At 52.8% G+C, this 13,672-nt stretch overlaps 4 protein-coding genes across 4 annotated transcripts; 2 read left to right on the plus strand and 2 right to left on the minus strand.

Annotated features, from left to right (window-relative positions):
- Window positions 1-2,931, minus strand: BO85DRAFT_261219 (Zn(II)2Cys6 transcription factor). The gene is made up of 6 exons (XM_025655027.1): window positions 2,490-2,931; window positions 2,273-2,364; window positions 1,135-2,184; window positions 996-1,087; window positions 654-949; window positions 1-607 (listed from the first exon to the last, which is right to left on the minus strand). The coding sequence occupies exons 1-6, from the start codon at window positions 2,740-2,742 to the stop codon at window positions 231-233; spliced, it is 2,160 nt and encodes a 719-aa protein (XP_025517044.1). The 5' UTR covers window positions 2,743-2,931; the 3' UTR covers window positions 1-230.
- Window positions 2,932-3,699: 768 nt separating this feature from the next.
- BO85DRAFT_458310 (flavin-containing monooxygenase) lies at window positions 3,700-5,765 on the minus strand (the record flags this gene model as incomplete). Its single annotated transcript, XM_025661575.1, has 7 exons — window positions 3,700-3,899; window positions 3,956-4,648; window positions 4,695-4,763; window positions 4,815-4,980; window positions 5,031-5,195; window positions 5,255-5,448; window positions 5,507-5,765. The coding sequence occupies 7 exons, from the start codon at window positions 5,763-5,765 to the stop codon at window positions 3,700-3,702; spliced, it is 1,746 nt and encodes a 581-aa protein (XP_025517045.1).
- Window positions 5,766-8,360: 2,595 nt separating this feature from the next.
- BO85DRAFT_518952 (putative phenol monooxygenase) lies at window positions 8,361-10,819 on the plus strand. Its single transcript, XM_025665007.1, has 4 exons — window positions 8,361-9,490; window positions 9,545-9,567; window positions 9,629-10,088; window positions 10,159-10,819. Exons 1-4 carry the CDS (start codon window positions 8,386-8,388, stop codon window positions 10,557-10,559), a joined length of 1,989 nt encoding a protein of 662 aa, XP_025517046.1. The 5' UTR covers window positions 8,361-8,385; the 3' UTR covers window positions 10,560-10,819.
- Window positions 10,820-11,247: 428 nt separating this feature from the next.
- Window positions 11,248-13,603, plus strand: BO85DRAFT_418250 (MFS transporter). The gene is made up of 3 exons (XM_025657809.1): window positions 11,248-12,046; window positions 12,091-12,480; window positions 12,528-13,603. The coding sequence occupies exons 1-3, from the start codon at window positions 11,654-11,656 to the stop codon at window positions 13,533-13,535; spliced, it is 1,791 nt and encodes a 596-aa protein (XP_025517047.1). The 5' UTR covers window positions 11,248-11,653; the 3' UTR covers window positions 13,536-13,603.
- Window positions 13,604-13,672: the final 69 nt, after the last annotated feature.

Consider the following 13,672-nt stretch of genomic DNA (forward strand, 5'->3'; position numbering starts at 1 on the left):
TTTCACTACTAGTATACTGCATTTAGATTCGTCTCACATACAACTGAAATCTTTTCATACATTAATATAATACACATCATATGTAGTAATACACAGACAGAATACAATCGCCGTGGGGCTATGATTCTCAGACCCATGGCTCCAGACGCCCGCGCCCATACATATGTAGTTACCTATTTCATAAGGCGACATCGACATCGATAGAGGAAGATAGATTTGAGACGATGACCTCAGTCATTCTCGTCAAGCAGAACTTTCAGCTTCTGCAACTTGTCCTCACAGTTGACCTCCATCTGCATCACCACGTCCACACTCTTCTTCTTCGTGATGAGCAGTTGCGAGACCAACCAGAAGTTGTACCCGTTCTTGAAGAAGCCCATCGACGCCCACTCCCCGCTCGAAAGAGTGTTGCTGAGCGTCATCCAGTGCTCACGCCATCGGGCCAGTGCGACTCGGATATGGGCTAGCATGAGGTCGTCTGGGATCGCCCGAGACTGGCTCTTCTCTGGGGGATCGAAGCTGAAGAGATGCTTCGGGTGAGAATTCTGAGTCTTCCGGAGGATGGGACCTAGTAGTGACATGTGCGAATTGATAAAGGTGTACAGGACTATATACATTAGCTTAACGGCATGTGCTATCGGTGGGTGACTTACCGTGGATCAGTATGAACATGTCGAGTACTGTCAGACTAGCCATACTGCCAGACGCGGATGAGTCCGGAGTGGAAGGCATCGTGTCCTTGGGATCTTCCTCGAATAGATTGTGGAACGCTTCCAAGATCGTGATTCCCCTCGAGGCCTGGAAATGGCGATCGGAGTACGGGTGTTCGAGAGCGAAAAGGGACTCGGCGCAAGGAAAATCACACTCGACTTCCAGATGTGACAGACGGCAAGGGTAGTTCTGGAAGAAAGAAAATGCACAGTCGAGAAGCAGAATGATGCTCATGGTACTTCTACCGTCAGCGGGGTACATTAGAGGACGGAACCGGCACATACCGTATGCGAGACTCTGTCTGAATCCATTGAAACTCCGAGACAGCCTGGTGTTGGTTATGGCGGCATTTGGGAAGGCTCATTCGACGAGCAACCTTCTCATGTCAGTAACGTCACCTGTCTTAAGTCCATAGTAAAGTACCTTGATGACTTCGCTGAACCGGTTTTCCATCGCTCGATTGCGCGCTGTCGGGCTACCCGACCAGTACTGCGCAATCACCATAATGAAGCCGGCCTGCAGGTTCTGAAACTGAATCCAATCATTATTCCCACCATCAAACATTCGACGTCCACTGAAGGCCAAAGCCACCTCGTTCTCCGGAGAGAATGTCTCGCTGGAGAAAATGTAGAGTTCAACAAAATCCATCACCTGCTTTGCAGCATGCTTCTCCTGCTCATCAGTCGTATACGTAGCACCCATGAACACGAGTGCTGCGAGCAGGGGCAACGCGACGGTGTTCACATTCAGTGAGGCAAGGTGAACCATCGCACAGCTGGGCTGCCAGTACTCCAGGTACATTCGGACGAACTTGTCAATGCGGGCGGGCGTCAACAAAAAGCTTAGATATGTTGACAAACGCTCCTGCGCTTGGGTATCGAGAGGGACCGACCACGCCCGTGCTAGAATCGCCTGATACAATCCGGCTGCGTACGGTTCTTCCGGCTCATATGTAGGTTGCGGGGCGAATGCGAGGCCGGGATCTGGTATCGGGGGCACCATCGCAGGGAAATTGGCCCCACCAGCATAGGAATCGCCGACTATTTTGTTCACATTTCCGAACGGACCATTGAAGAAATCGAGAAAAGTATCCTGGAAGAACGAGAGGGAAGCCGGGTCCGACTCGACGAACGCGGGTGCATAGTCTGACGGGTCACCTGTCCGGAAGTTGAGCATGCTCTGCCCAGCATCTTGCCGACCCTTCTGATTATGGTACTCAAGGCCGCGAGTGCGATCGCTGCGGGGAGGAAGGAGGAACTCCTCGGTGAAACTGTCTGTACCACCATTGAGGAGAAACTTGATTGACCCGCGATCCGAGGAAGCTCCGTAGTTCTCACGCTCCACCGAAGCCGAGCCGGAGACCAGCTCCAGGTTGTCGGCTGTTTGCTTGCGCTCATTGTTACACCGTAGGTTCCGCTTCTGACACGAGCTGCATGGGCTCAGGCCATCGCAGCGCAGTTTCATCGATGTGCACTAGATGCCGACAATTAGCGACCATGTGGCGCACAATAGGCTGGGTATGCGATCGGCGGGAGGTCAGGGGGGGAACTTGCCGACTGACAGGCATGTCGCCTTCGGCCTCTTTGACCTGTCTCAGGGATCTTTTGATCGCCGCGCTTGGCACAGTCCGTGTAGTGATCGCGTAGGTTATCACTGAAGGTTAAGCAAAGGCATCAGCATCGTGGGTGGGTGGAGCGACCATGGCAAACATACATGCGCCGGTCGGGAAACCGACGACGGGCCAGGGGCGGGAGGGAGAGGGAGAGCAGAACACGAACCAACGCGCAAAGGACTCGTTGCAGAAAACGCATGAATAAGGGCGGACACCGGAATCTGACGGACAAGGTTGAAGTTAGCGCAGGACGAACATTGAAGGATGAGCCAGACACGAGCCCGAAGCGGGCCGAGATGCAGGAAGGAGGGCGACAAATGTTGGAACGTACGGCGGAGTTGATGTCGTTTGAGATGGTCAATGCGGGTGAAACCCCGCTGACAGATGGTGCAGCAGAAATGCTTGCTCGCGGGCTTCATGGTTAGGGGCGAAGGACATGCATCGGGGAGAAGGGAGGGGAGGGGTGAGATTAACGGGGGGAGAGGAAAGTCCGGGGTAGATGGTTGCTTTAGTCTAATTGAAGGGAGGGTGGGTTTGTGGTGGGTGTGGAAGAGTTGGAACTTGGAAGAGATGGCGATCGGAGCGGAAGGTCAGCAGCAGCAAACGCGATCGGTTCGCCGTCGGGGGATCCCCTGGCACTGTGAGCACCCGCCTCCCGACGATCTGCAAGGTTAAGGGCAAAGATAGATTGTCAGATCTCCGGTTGAGATCTAGCCGGCAACGATCTCTTGATAAATAGATAGAAAGATTAGATTACAGAAGAGAGGCAAGACGTAAAGATGATGAGGGGGTAAAAATTAAAAATTGAAGATACGAGACAGACCGGAGGGAGAGGGTATGACACCATTCCCCTCAAGCACTGAGACTTTTGACAGTTGACAGGTCGGGGGAAAGTGGAGAGAAGAATAAACAGCAGAAAGAGGAGAAAAGTTAAGTGGCCAAGGATGTCTGCCTTCCCCAGCCGGTTTTCTGGGGCCTCCTTTTCGTTCAGGATAAAAGTAATCCTGCAAAAGTGACCGGCTCGTTCCGTACTTACTGATTACTGCCCTTTTCGTGGTATCCGCCATACGCTCGGGTTCACTGACAATGGGCTGCCATCTAGCAGATTACCCGGTAATCTTACCATCGAGTGACGCGGGTTCTCGGTGGGCCCGACAAAGGGAGACTGCCATCCACCGCAGATAGATTACACACTCTACAAAGTACAAACTATCTACTACTACTATCCAGTATCACGCTTAAGCTACACCAGGTAAGCTACACACCCGGTTCACAGCTCGGGAACAACCTAAATCCCATTCAGAGTGGCAAGAAGACAAACCAGCAACAGAAGAAATGGCCAAGTCTCCATACTGTATGCATATACGGCTATCTGCTCAATTCTTCGACTGCTCAACCACAGTCAAGGGAAAGTCCACCTGATCATCATCCAGATAGTTCACCTCGATCGCGTTGTTCTTCTCATTCTCCGTCCATCCATCACCAATCCAGCCATTCGCATTGTCATCCACATACTCGTAGGTGAAATCCTCCCACCGGGGATTCGAAAGTGTTTTCAGTGAGTGGAGAGACGATCCTGGCTAGGTCAATACGTGATCATCAAGGCCTAACAGCAAGAGGAAGGTTGCATACCTGGCCACACCCCTATCACCCGACCATCTTCCGCTCCCCCTTTATACCAGCTTCGGCATTTCTCGCTGTACACCGTGCGGGAAAAATACTGATCGCAGTGCCGCGTAAACCGTTCCACCGCATCCTTTCTAACCGACATGGACCGGATGTTATCCCGCTGCATCTTCTGCACACAGGCGGTGAAATAGTCAACCACTTTCTCCAGCAAAAGTAACAGGTTGCCCTCCCCCAGCGCCGAATTGGGCCCGAAACAGATAAAGTAGTTGGGAAATTCGTCGACGGCGATGGAGAGGTAGGACTCGGGCGTACTCTTCCACCGCTCCGCTAGCGACAGACCGTTACGCCCCGTGATGGGGAATCTGGGTGTGAAGCTGGTGTCAAACCCGGTGGCGCACACTAAAACGTCGGTGGGATGATGCACCCCGTCGGCAGTGATGACGCCATTTGCATCAACCCGGACGATCTCACTGGTGATGATTTGAACCTTGTCATCGGTCAAGGCCTCCAAGTACCCGGGCCCAGGTGTAAGTCGGCGGCAAACGGGCGGGAATGACGGAACGAGATCCTCAAACAACTCGGGCTTCCTTGCCAATCGCTGTTTCATGTTCTGGGCGAAGATATCTTTGGCCCCTAGCTGTTCTGGCGTGCCTAGCAAGGTTGCGCCGTGGACAGATTGTAGTTGAACCTCGATTTCTGATAAGGTTAGCGCAAGCAAAACCAAAGTGAAAGAGACGCCAACCTTTACGGAAATTCTGATAAGCACTGTGGTCCTTGTTGAAGGTCTCGAGCTCTTCCGGAGTGAACGAGACTGGACATTCAATCAGCTAGACATTCATGTTACCAACTCAAGCACACTCACAGTTGTCTAATTTCGAACCTCGTCGATCAACTTCTTCCCTAGCAAAGCCAGGTGCGATCCAGGTTCGGCTTCTGACATAGTGGTCCATGTGCGTCACTTGCGGTAGCATTCCAGGCACAATCTGTATACCGCTGGAGCCGTTCCCAATCACAGCGACTCTCTTGCCCTACGGACATTAGCCCAGATCAGCGACCCTTTTGGAAATGTTCAACATACACTGTAGTCATAACTCTCATCCCATCTAGCACTGTGCATCAGCTTTCCTTTGAAATCATGGAGACCTGGGATGTTCGGCCATTTCCATTCATTGAGGAACCCGGTGGCCGAAATCAACACGTCACACTGGTCTGAGTAGATCGAATCACTATCTAGGTCCTTGACCTTTACGCCCAAAGGCTTGTCAGCTGCTGTGTCCCATGGTGATATCCGATGTAGCTGACCTTCAGTTGCCATTTGCTATCTTTTTCGTTCCACACAGCCTCCACAACTTGCTGTTTGAACTTGATGCACTTCTCGCAGCCATATTTATCCGCTACTCTCCTCCAATACTGATATATCTCTGGGGCTGCAGCATAGAAAGTGGACCACTGTTTGTTAGGCTCAAATGTGGCCTGATAGGTGTGGGCCGGGATGTCTATAGACCAGCCAAGTTAGCCCAGGCATAAGCAGGGGAAATAGGATACACTACTGACCACATGCGCAGCCGGGATATCTGTTTTCCAGCCACGTGCCTCCAACATCTGCATTCTTCTCGTAAACGCATAGATCCAGGTTGGTGATGCGTTGTCTGAAGCGAATAGATGCAACGATACCTGAGATGCCCGAACCGATGACAACTACTCTCAGAGGTCTGGCTTCATCAACGGAGCGTTCCTGCACAATCCACGGATCAGGGGTCTTCTCAGGGGTGTTGGCAGCAGAAACGCCTAAAAATTGTGCCAGGCGATTCATGATTCTCAGTGCAGAGCTAAAGACAGAGTATGGCTAAGTGTTGAAGAGTGCTGCAGTTTAGAACGCATAAGACTGTCACCCTTATATGTGTTGCGCAGTTGCTGGTATATCCGGGACCACCCCTCTCTGTGCATAAGCTCACTCGTGCTACAGAATATGTCAGCGTTCATGCGAATATCGGCTGGACGCGAGGAACGACCGCGGCATTCTTCCGTCCCACCTCAGCCATCTGCGTGAGAGAGTTGTCTAAGGTGGGGCTGGCGATCAGTGCCCGGGGAGGAAGCCGTGTAACCTTCCACCTTTTCTTGTCTTTCTGAAATGTTGCTTTGAGCTGGAAGTGATCGTACCGACGTGATAATAGTGAGGGGCCTTCTCTGTGGCAGAGTGGTATGAACCCTAGCCCGGAAATCCCCCAGCGATGGCAGTCAAGTGGAGTCTATACTGGCGATCAGATGGGCTCGAAGCAACCCTGAATTCCAGGCGGAGTCAACGAGGATCCACGGGTGCTGGTGATCGGACGGGGAGAAAATTGATCCAGTGGGGACTGCGGGTGGTCATATAGCCAAGAGACACGATAACGAAGTCTACTAGCTAGAGTCGTCTTTACCGTTTTTGACTTGGGCTGCCTTGCGAGGCGCCGGCACTAGCATGGGTACTGGCGGAGTAGAGGGTCGAATACGAAATAGGCGTGTGGAGAGATCTCTCAGGTTGGACCTGTAAGGGTATGCTCAAATTCAAGAGCTCTCTAGGGCCCTGTTGACACACGAGTAGCCAACAACATTGCCCAAGTTCGAAGAAGTTTTGCTTGGCCGCACAGGCGCCTTGCGGTCTGTCTGGACTGCGTGAAGCTGCACCTGTAGTTGTGGGCTTACAATGTAACGGCTATTAGCGGTTAGCCAATGGCGTGCATTGGTGTGATATATCGCATACCCGTCAAGTCCGGGACCTGCCCGAAATTGAGTAGCGCCGGCAGTAGCGTGGTAACCGACTTTAATCCGTATATCCAGCCTATCAGTGAACCTCCTCGCCAGGCGAACGATGGGAAAAGCAACGATGCAACTGCTGCCCCCACTTGATTTAACAATTGACAGCAAACCGCCCAGCGCAACCGGAGGAAGAGCTGCGATGACGAAGGGGCTTCACCGGATGGCGCACGTATCCCAAGATGGGGGATTGGCCATTCTCCCAAGCGAATGTGGGCCGCCCTGCTAGCGGTTCTACTCAATATTGAGTTCACGAAAGTGGACTAGACTAGTCTGTACGACTGCTCTGGTACCGGATATACTAGGCCCCAGTTTCAATGCCCCGGTAATAGAACAGCCGTAACTCATGGCCGGAAATCCCCCTCACGCGGGAGCAAGAAGCGGAGGCGGAAGTGATCCTCTGGTCTGCGTGTCACTATCCGGACCATTTGTCCGCTCATTTCTGGTCTTGGTGGACCCGCAGCCCCCGCATGAGTTCCTGTGCCTTCGAGATGGCCGGCATTGTCTCTTTCGAGTTAACGCAGTTTCATACATAGCCTTTTTGTGTTTTTCTTCGTGGTCTGAATCCCTATCGTCCTGCAAAGTATAATCCATGGACAGATAGTCTGGTTCTGTTTATCTTACAGCGGTAACGCACAAGAAGTCGAGTCCTGACAATTCCAGAAGGTGGAGTCTGCCAGAACTTTCGGTCAACTTAGGACCTCACGGGAGTTGCGACATCGTACTGTTCAACTAATTGCACATACCTGTCTCCCAAGGAGTTAAACAATTACTTGGCCCATGAGAGAAAGTCAAATGATCTGGGGTGTGGCGTCCGTGAGGTCATAAGGATGACGGTTCCGTGGTAGGCGAAAGTTCCCTTTTCCTCGGGAAGACATTCCAAGTTTCTATGGTGTACCTCTCGAATTTCATCTCCAGCACGGACCTTTGTCGTAGAGGCAATTAGCTCAAGGCAGTCAATTGGTGAAAGCAGGCGGTTTTCCAGATTGCATACCCGCTCGACCACTGTCGGATTTTGAACTGAGGTTTCCAAGGAACTCCTCCATCACCGACGGTGCTGTGTGCGTACCTCTTCGTAACAACCCCACACTTTCAAAAGCCGCAACCTGTCAACGCTAGGATGGAGTGGCTAGTCGTAAGTCCACGATTCATATTGTTGGTTGCAACCAGTCAGAAGCGTAGGATCGGCGGTTATGGGAACATTGGGGCCCTCATCTGTTACGCGAACCGGCAAGGTTGATGCCGATCAGGGCGATTGGTGAGATTCTAATAATCAGCCGTCAGCAACTGGCTCTCCACCTCTGCTCAGTCAGCCTCCCATAGTGGAAAATGTGTGCCTGAGGCCAAACCCCACGGCCAACCAGCGTGGGGGATCCAAACAAACCAGACGGGACTATATCCTACCCTAGATGGCTTCGTGGGGACCACCCCAGCAGTCATATAGCTGGCCAAGATCCGACGGCGGTTGACTGGACACTTGTACCTTTCTAACACGCCCGGTAATTGAATTCTCGACCAAGTGACCCTGCCATTCACTGCCCACCAGCTACAAGCCCTCGCAAGTCGAGTGCGTTCTTTACACTATACCAGCGGAATTGATTTCAAACCCGGACTCTTAGAACCACAGACTCGACCAAATGCCTGTCTTCACCGAGTTTGCAGCATCCTCCCGTGAACTTCGTGTTCTCCCCTCCTTCGCGCCGCCCCTACCTCGCCTCAGCCCGAACGATCCTCGCGATGGAGTCCCAGAGCGATACGAAGTCGTCGTTGTCGGCGCTGGTCCCGCCGGGCTAATGCTCAATCTCCTCTTAGCCAGATATGGACTGAACGATACATCACTATTGTGCATCGATGCTAAACCGGGAACGCTTAAATCTGGCCAAGCCGATGGCCTCCAACCCAGGACACTCGAGGTTCTGAAGACCCTCGGGCTAGCAGACGAAATTCTCACCGATGGCTGCCACATGGAGGAAGTTGCATTTTGGAACCCTTCGCCTAACAAGGATGAGATCATTGAACGGACGGCGATAGTGCCTGATGTTGCCGTGCCGGCGCGATTCCAGCACGAAGTCACAATCCACCAGGGTCGCATTGAGAGAATCCTGGAAACGGATCTCCTGCGGTACTCGAAAAGGGGAGTGCAGCGAGATACTAAACTCTTAGACGTGACAATCGATGAGGATGGCGATTCAGAATTCCCTGTGGTGGCGGAGATCGAGACGGCTGGCCAACGACGGACGGTTCGATCGAAGTATTTGGTTGGTGCGGATGGCGCTCATTCCGTGGTCCGTCGTTGTATGGGTCTGAAGTTGGTGGGCGAATCGCTGGATCACATCTGGGGTGTGGTCGATCTTGTCGTCGATACCGATTTTCCTGATATCAGGAGACGCTGTGCGATCCATGCCCCGGCTACTTCAGTGATGGTGATTCCACGCGAGCGGATTGCGACCGGTGACTACTTGACCCGGTTGTATGTTCAAGTGCCAGACGAAGCCACCCCAGATGAGGACCAGAAGTCAGTAAATGAATCCACGCCAAAGGACGCTCGAGCTCGCAGGAGCCAGGTCACTCTCGACGGGATTTTTCATGCTGCGGCCGAAGCCTTCAAGCCGTACTATATCCGACCGAAAACGGACGGCGCCGTGGATTGGTGGGCGGCGTATCAGATTGGCCAGCGAGTGTCGGATCAGTTCACAGTGAAAGATTCGAAGGGAGCTAATCGGGTATTCATTGTGGGAGATGGTTCGTATATTTCTTCTAATTGGAGTGCTGCATGCTAACGCTCATTTGTGCCAGCTTGCCATACTCATAGTCCCAAGGTATGCACCCCGCTAAACGATCGTGCTAAGCGTCGGCATACTAACTCACTTGAATTAACAGGCAGGCCAAGGGATGAACGTCTCCATGATGGATTCTTACAACCTAGCGTGGAAACTGGCTTATGCAATCAATGGTCTCACTCCCGCGTCAGCATCGCCAGGAAAGCCTGATGCTGTTTTGGATACATACCACACTGAGCGTCACACGATCGCCCAGGAGCTTATAGAGTTCGACCGTGCCTTTTCGTCCATGTTCTCTGGAAAGATCGGCGCAGCAGAGGACGGCGCAGACGGCCTGACGCACGAGCAGTTCTTGGAAGTATTCAGTACTGGCAACGGGTTCACCAGTGGCTGTGGAATTGAATATCCTGAGAGTCCGATCGTGCAGAAGGTGCAAGGTGGCAAGAAGAATCCAATTGAGGGAACTGACTATCTCTCTGGCATCCTTCGTCCGGGTCGGAGACTGCTGAACGTCAAATACCGTAGACATGCCGATGGGAACCGGCGGAACTTGCATGATGGTAAGTCCCGGTGTAGCAAAGCACGGAAAGCACTGAAACCTCAAAAGCCGACGGTAGCTGACAGGAGCAGATTTCTTGTCAACTGGTCGATTCCGTATTCTTTGTCTCACGTCGTATGATCTGCTGTATCCGAAGGGCGTCTCTGCCCAGACATTGCGGACGATAGGGTCTGCAGTGCTGCCCCGGTTCCCTGCATCCGTGATCGAGCAAGTTGTGATCCATCCCCGTCTGTCTCGGGAATTCACTTGGCGTGATTTACCAGCCGAGCTCAAAAGACACTCAGAGATGAGCTTTTACAGTGGCTACGAGATGGACGACGTGTACAAGATCTACGGTGTAGATGCTGCCCGGGGGGCTCTGGCTGTTGTTCGACCAGATGGATATGTGGGCACGGTAGCTGCATTGGACGACGTAAAACGGGTGGAGCAGTATCTCGAGCGGTGTTTAAGAACCGTCCAGACCGCGATATGATGCAGCGGTAACCGAATGTGCAAGGTCATCCTCTCTGGTGGAGACCCACAATCGGTGCTACCAGAGTCTCACTCATCGGGCACAAAGACATCGCTACGATCAAAGAGGAGGCATTGGACTAGCAGGGACCGTAGGCGCATGGTGATGTGCTCTGCTTTGGTCCAGGCCATCGGAGATCCGAACTGGTGCCTGACGGCCTTGTAACAGATGGTAGCGTCGATAGGTCAAATTGACAGCACAACGAATCATGATTGGTGAATAGCATACATCGTCATTCATACATACATCAATGTTGTCCTCAATGCATGGCCGCGAAAGCAGAGCATAGCCGGATAAAAATCCAGAACGGTATGAGTCAACTGTCTTGTCGGAGAATAGTAAGTGATCGGCAGCAACAAAGATAGTGACATGCAGGCGCCAACAGTGTAACACGACGGTGTATCGGACGTCCGCGTGCTGATCAGGCAGCTCAGCAGGGAATGCATTCCGTCAATCGCATCCTGCAGGCAAAGTTATCCAAAATCGGCCAAAGTATCAAAGAAAGGCGGCGGGGGCCGCCTCACGTGACCCACGTGACGTGCCGGACAGCCGACAGCCGAGCCTCCAGCCAGTCACGTTTTCCCGTCACATTCCAGGCAATGCACGTTTGCAACGGTACAACTCTCCTGCAAGTTTTCTCGCTTCCCGTCAACGGACACGCAGTCATGGCCTCGTGCCAATCAAAATGACCCGAATGCAATGCTCACAGGTCGGATTGCCCGTTTCGATCATAATGACTCGGGCCATGCCGCTCCCGTGCACAAATCGTTGATAAGCGTGGAGCCGGGATGACTGGTGGACCAGCATCAAGCTTCACCTGCTGGCCAATGATGGCTTCATCCAGTGCAAATTCTAGAAATTCGCCCCACAATCGGCGTTAACGGGGATTTAATCACCGTTTCGACAGCCATGGATCAGTCAGGATGATATAATTAACCGGGCTGCCCCAGGCCCAGGTTTCAGTTCTGTTTTTACGGTGTTCCTGATTAAGTTTTGGCTTGGCTGGGAGCTGTAGATATAGTTCCCTTCTCTGCCTTTGGTCAAATTCAGTGGTTATGTCCAAAGAACATTCGTTTTCGGAAGCCGGGTCCACCAGGTCGAGGTCTACGTCGCTGTCTAGCTCAGATGATGGGTCTTTGTCGGGACGGCCTTACCGACTGGGGACGTTGAGGACGCGGACAAGGTCGAGGTCCAGACACAGTACAACACAGGTGGAGAGAGTGCATTCCGGAAGGCATCTAGATGATCATTCTGTCTATCACAGCGATAATGAGCTGGGTCTGGACTCCTCGTCCGACGACCGGGGGGAGAAAGACGAGCCTGTCCTCGAAGTACGCGCGGGTGTGGTGAACGAGCGTGACCGCGATCTGGAAGCTGGAGCCCAGGCATCAGGCTTGGAGAAGTCACGGACTGCACGGTCAGACAAATCTAGAGCGGACCCTAAACTGGTATGTCTGATTTAGTTGCTGTGTTTCTAGTGCTAACTGGATAGGTCACCTGGGATGGCCCCGACGATCCAGAGAACCCTAAGAACTGGCCAATGAAGAAGAAGTGGGCGGCGGTGGTGACGGTATCCTGCTTCACCTTCATCTCGCCCGTATCCTCCTCCATGGTGGCACCAGCCCTAAGTGCGATATCTGCAGAGTTCAACATCACGGACGAGGTCATCTCACAGCTCACTCTGTCCGTGTTCATTCTGGCTTACGCCGTTGGACCGCTCTTCCTCGGACCTCTCTCTGAGATCTACGGTCGAGTGAAAGTCCTACAGTTAGCCAACCTCCTGTATCTCGTCTTCAACATCGGCTGCGGCGTATCACAGACCAAAGTACAAATGATCGTCTGTCGATTCTTCGCCGGATTAGGCGGTAGCGCTCCACTAGCAGTAAGCAACCCCCTCACACAGTTCAACACACCCATCTAACAAACTAGATCGGTGGTGGTGTCCTCTCAGACTGCTTCAAGCCCGAACAGCGCGGCAAAAGCGTAGCCATCTACAGTCTCGCCCCCCTCCTCGGGCCAGCCGTCGGCCCCATCGCAGGCGGCTTCATCGCCGAGAATACGACCTGGCGCTGGGTATTCTACGCGACCTCCATCGCGGACGGTGTAATACAAGTAGCCGGCCTCTTTTTCCTGCAAGAAACCTACGCCCCCATCATCCTCAAAAAGCGCGCCAAGAAACTCCGCAAAGAAACCGCCGACACAGACTACCAAACCGAATTCGAGCGCCAAAACAAAACCCTCGGACAGATCATGCGCGGCGCCCTCATCCGTCCCTTCCGCCTCCTCTCCACCCAACCCATCGTCCAAGCCCTAGCGGCCTACATGGCCTACATCTACGGCACTATGTACCTGGTCCTCTCAACCTTCCCCTCCCTCTGGACCAGCCCAAAATACTACAACGAATCCACCGGCATCGGCGGCCTAAACTACATCTCCCTCGGTCTGGGCTTCTGGCTCGGCTCACAGATCTGCGCCCCGCTAAACGATCGCATCTACCGCCGTCTCAAGGGGAAGAACAACGGCGTCGGGAAGCCCGAGTTCCGCGTCCCGCTGCTCTTCGTGGGCGCGTTTCTCATTCCCGCCGGCTTGTTCATCTACGGCTGGACGGCCCAGACACACTGTCACTGGATTGCGCCGAACATCGGTGCGTGTCTTTATGGAATGGGCAATATCATCTCCTTCCAATGTCTGCAGACGTATATCGTCGACTCGTATACACGGTTCGCCGCCAGCGCATTAGCAGCAGTGGCGTGCATGCGCTCGCTCGCGGGATTCGGGTTTCCACTGTTCGCACCGTATATGTATCAGGCGCTGGACTACGGATGGGGAAATAGTCTGTTGGCATTTATCGCAATAGCGTTGGGAGTGCCGGCGCCGGTGTTTCTCTGGAAGTTTGGGGAGAAGTTGAGGAAGATGAGTACATATGCAGCAGGTTGATACCCTAGTAAATACACTAGTACTACTACTTATATAGAGAGAGAGAGATAAAAAAAACAATATTTCACACCCTCAATCGAACAAAAATTCATCCATAATACATACCCTCTTCATTTACAAAGAAAAAAAGAAAGGCG

Source organism: Aspergillus piperis, assembly GCF_003184755.1.
Source record: "Aspergillus piperis CBS 112811 unplaced genomic scaffold BO85scaffold_6, whole genome shotgun sequence".
NCBI classification, from domain to species: Eukaryota; Fungi; Ascomycota; class Eurotiomycetes; order Eurotiales; family Aspergillaceae; genus Aspergillus; species Aspergillus piperis.

Excerpts from the sequence above, each read along its gene's own strand:
- BO85DRAFT_261219 (XM_025655027.1), bottom strand. The coding sequence starts at position 2,742 with ATGAAGCCCGCGAGCAAGCATTTCTGCTGCACCATCTGTCAGCGGGGT. Across the intron at positions 1,088-1,134 it reads GGTTCAGCGAAGTCATCAAG|GTTGCTCGTCGAATGAGCCT; the intron begins GTACTTTACTAT and ends TGACATGAGAAG. Across the intron at positions 608-653 it reads CATGTTCATACTGATCCACG|TCCTGTACACCTTTATCAAT; the intron begins GTAAGTCACCCA and ends TAATGTATATAG.
- BO85DRAFT_518952 (XM_025665007.1), top strand. The coding sequence starts at position 8,386 with ATGCCTGTCTTCACCGAGTTTGCAGCATCCTCCCGTGAACTTCGTGTT. Across the intron at positions 9,491-9,544 it reads GGTATTCATTGTGGGAGATG|CTTGCCATACTCATAGTCCC; the intron begins GTTCGTATATTT and ends CATTTGTGCCAG. Across the intron at positions 9,568-9,628 it reads GCCATACTCATAGTCCCAAG|GCAGGCCAAGGGATGAACGT; the intron begins GTATGCACCCCG and ends TTGAATTAACAG.
- BO85DRAFT_418250 (XM_025657809.1), top strand. The coding sequence starts at position 11,654 with ATGTCCAAAGAACATTCGTTTTCGGAAGCCGGGTCCACCAGGTCGAGG. Across the intron at positions 12,047-12,090 it reads CTAGAGCGGACCCTAAACTG|GTCACCTGGGATGGCCCCGA; the intron begins GTATGTCTGATT and ends CTAACTGGATAG. Across the intron at positions 12,481-12,527 it reads GCGGTAGCGCTCCACTAGCA|ATCGGTGGTGGTGTCCTCTC; the intron begins GTAAGCAACCCC and ends CTAACAAACTAG.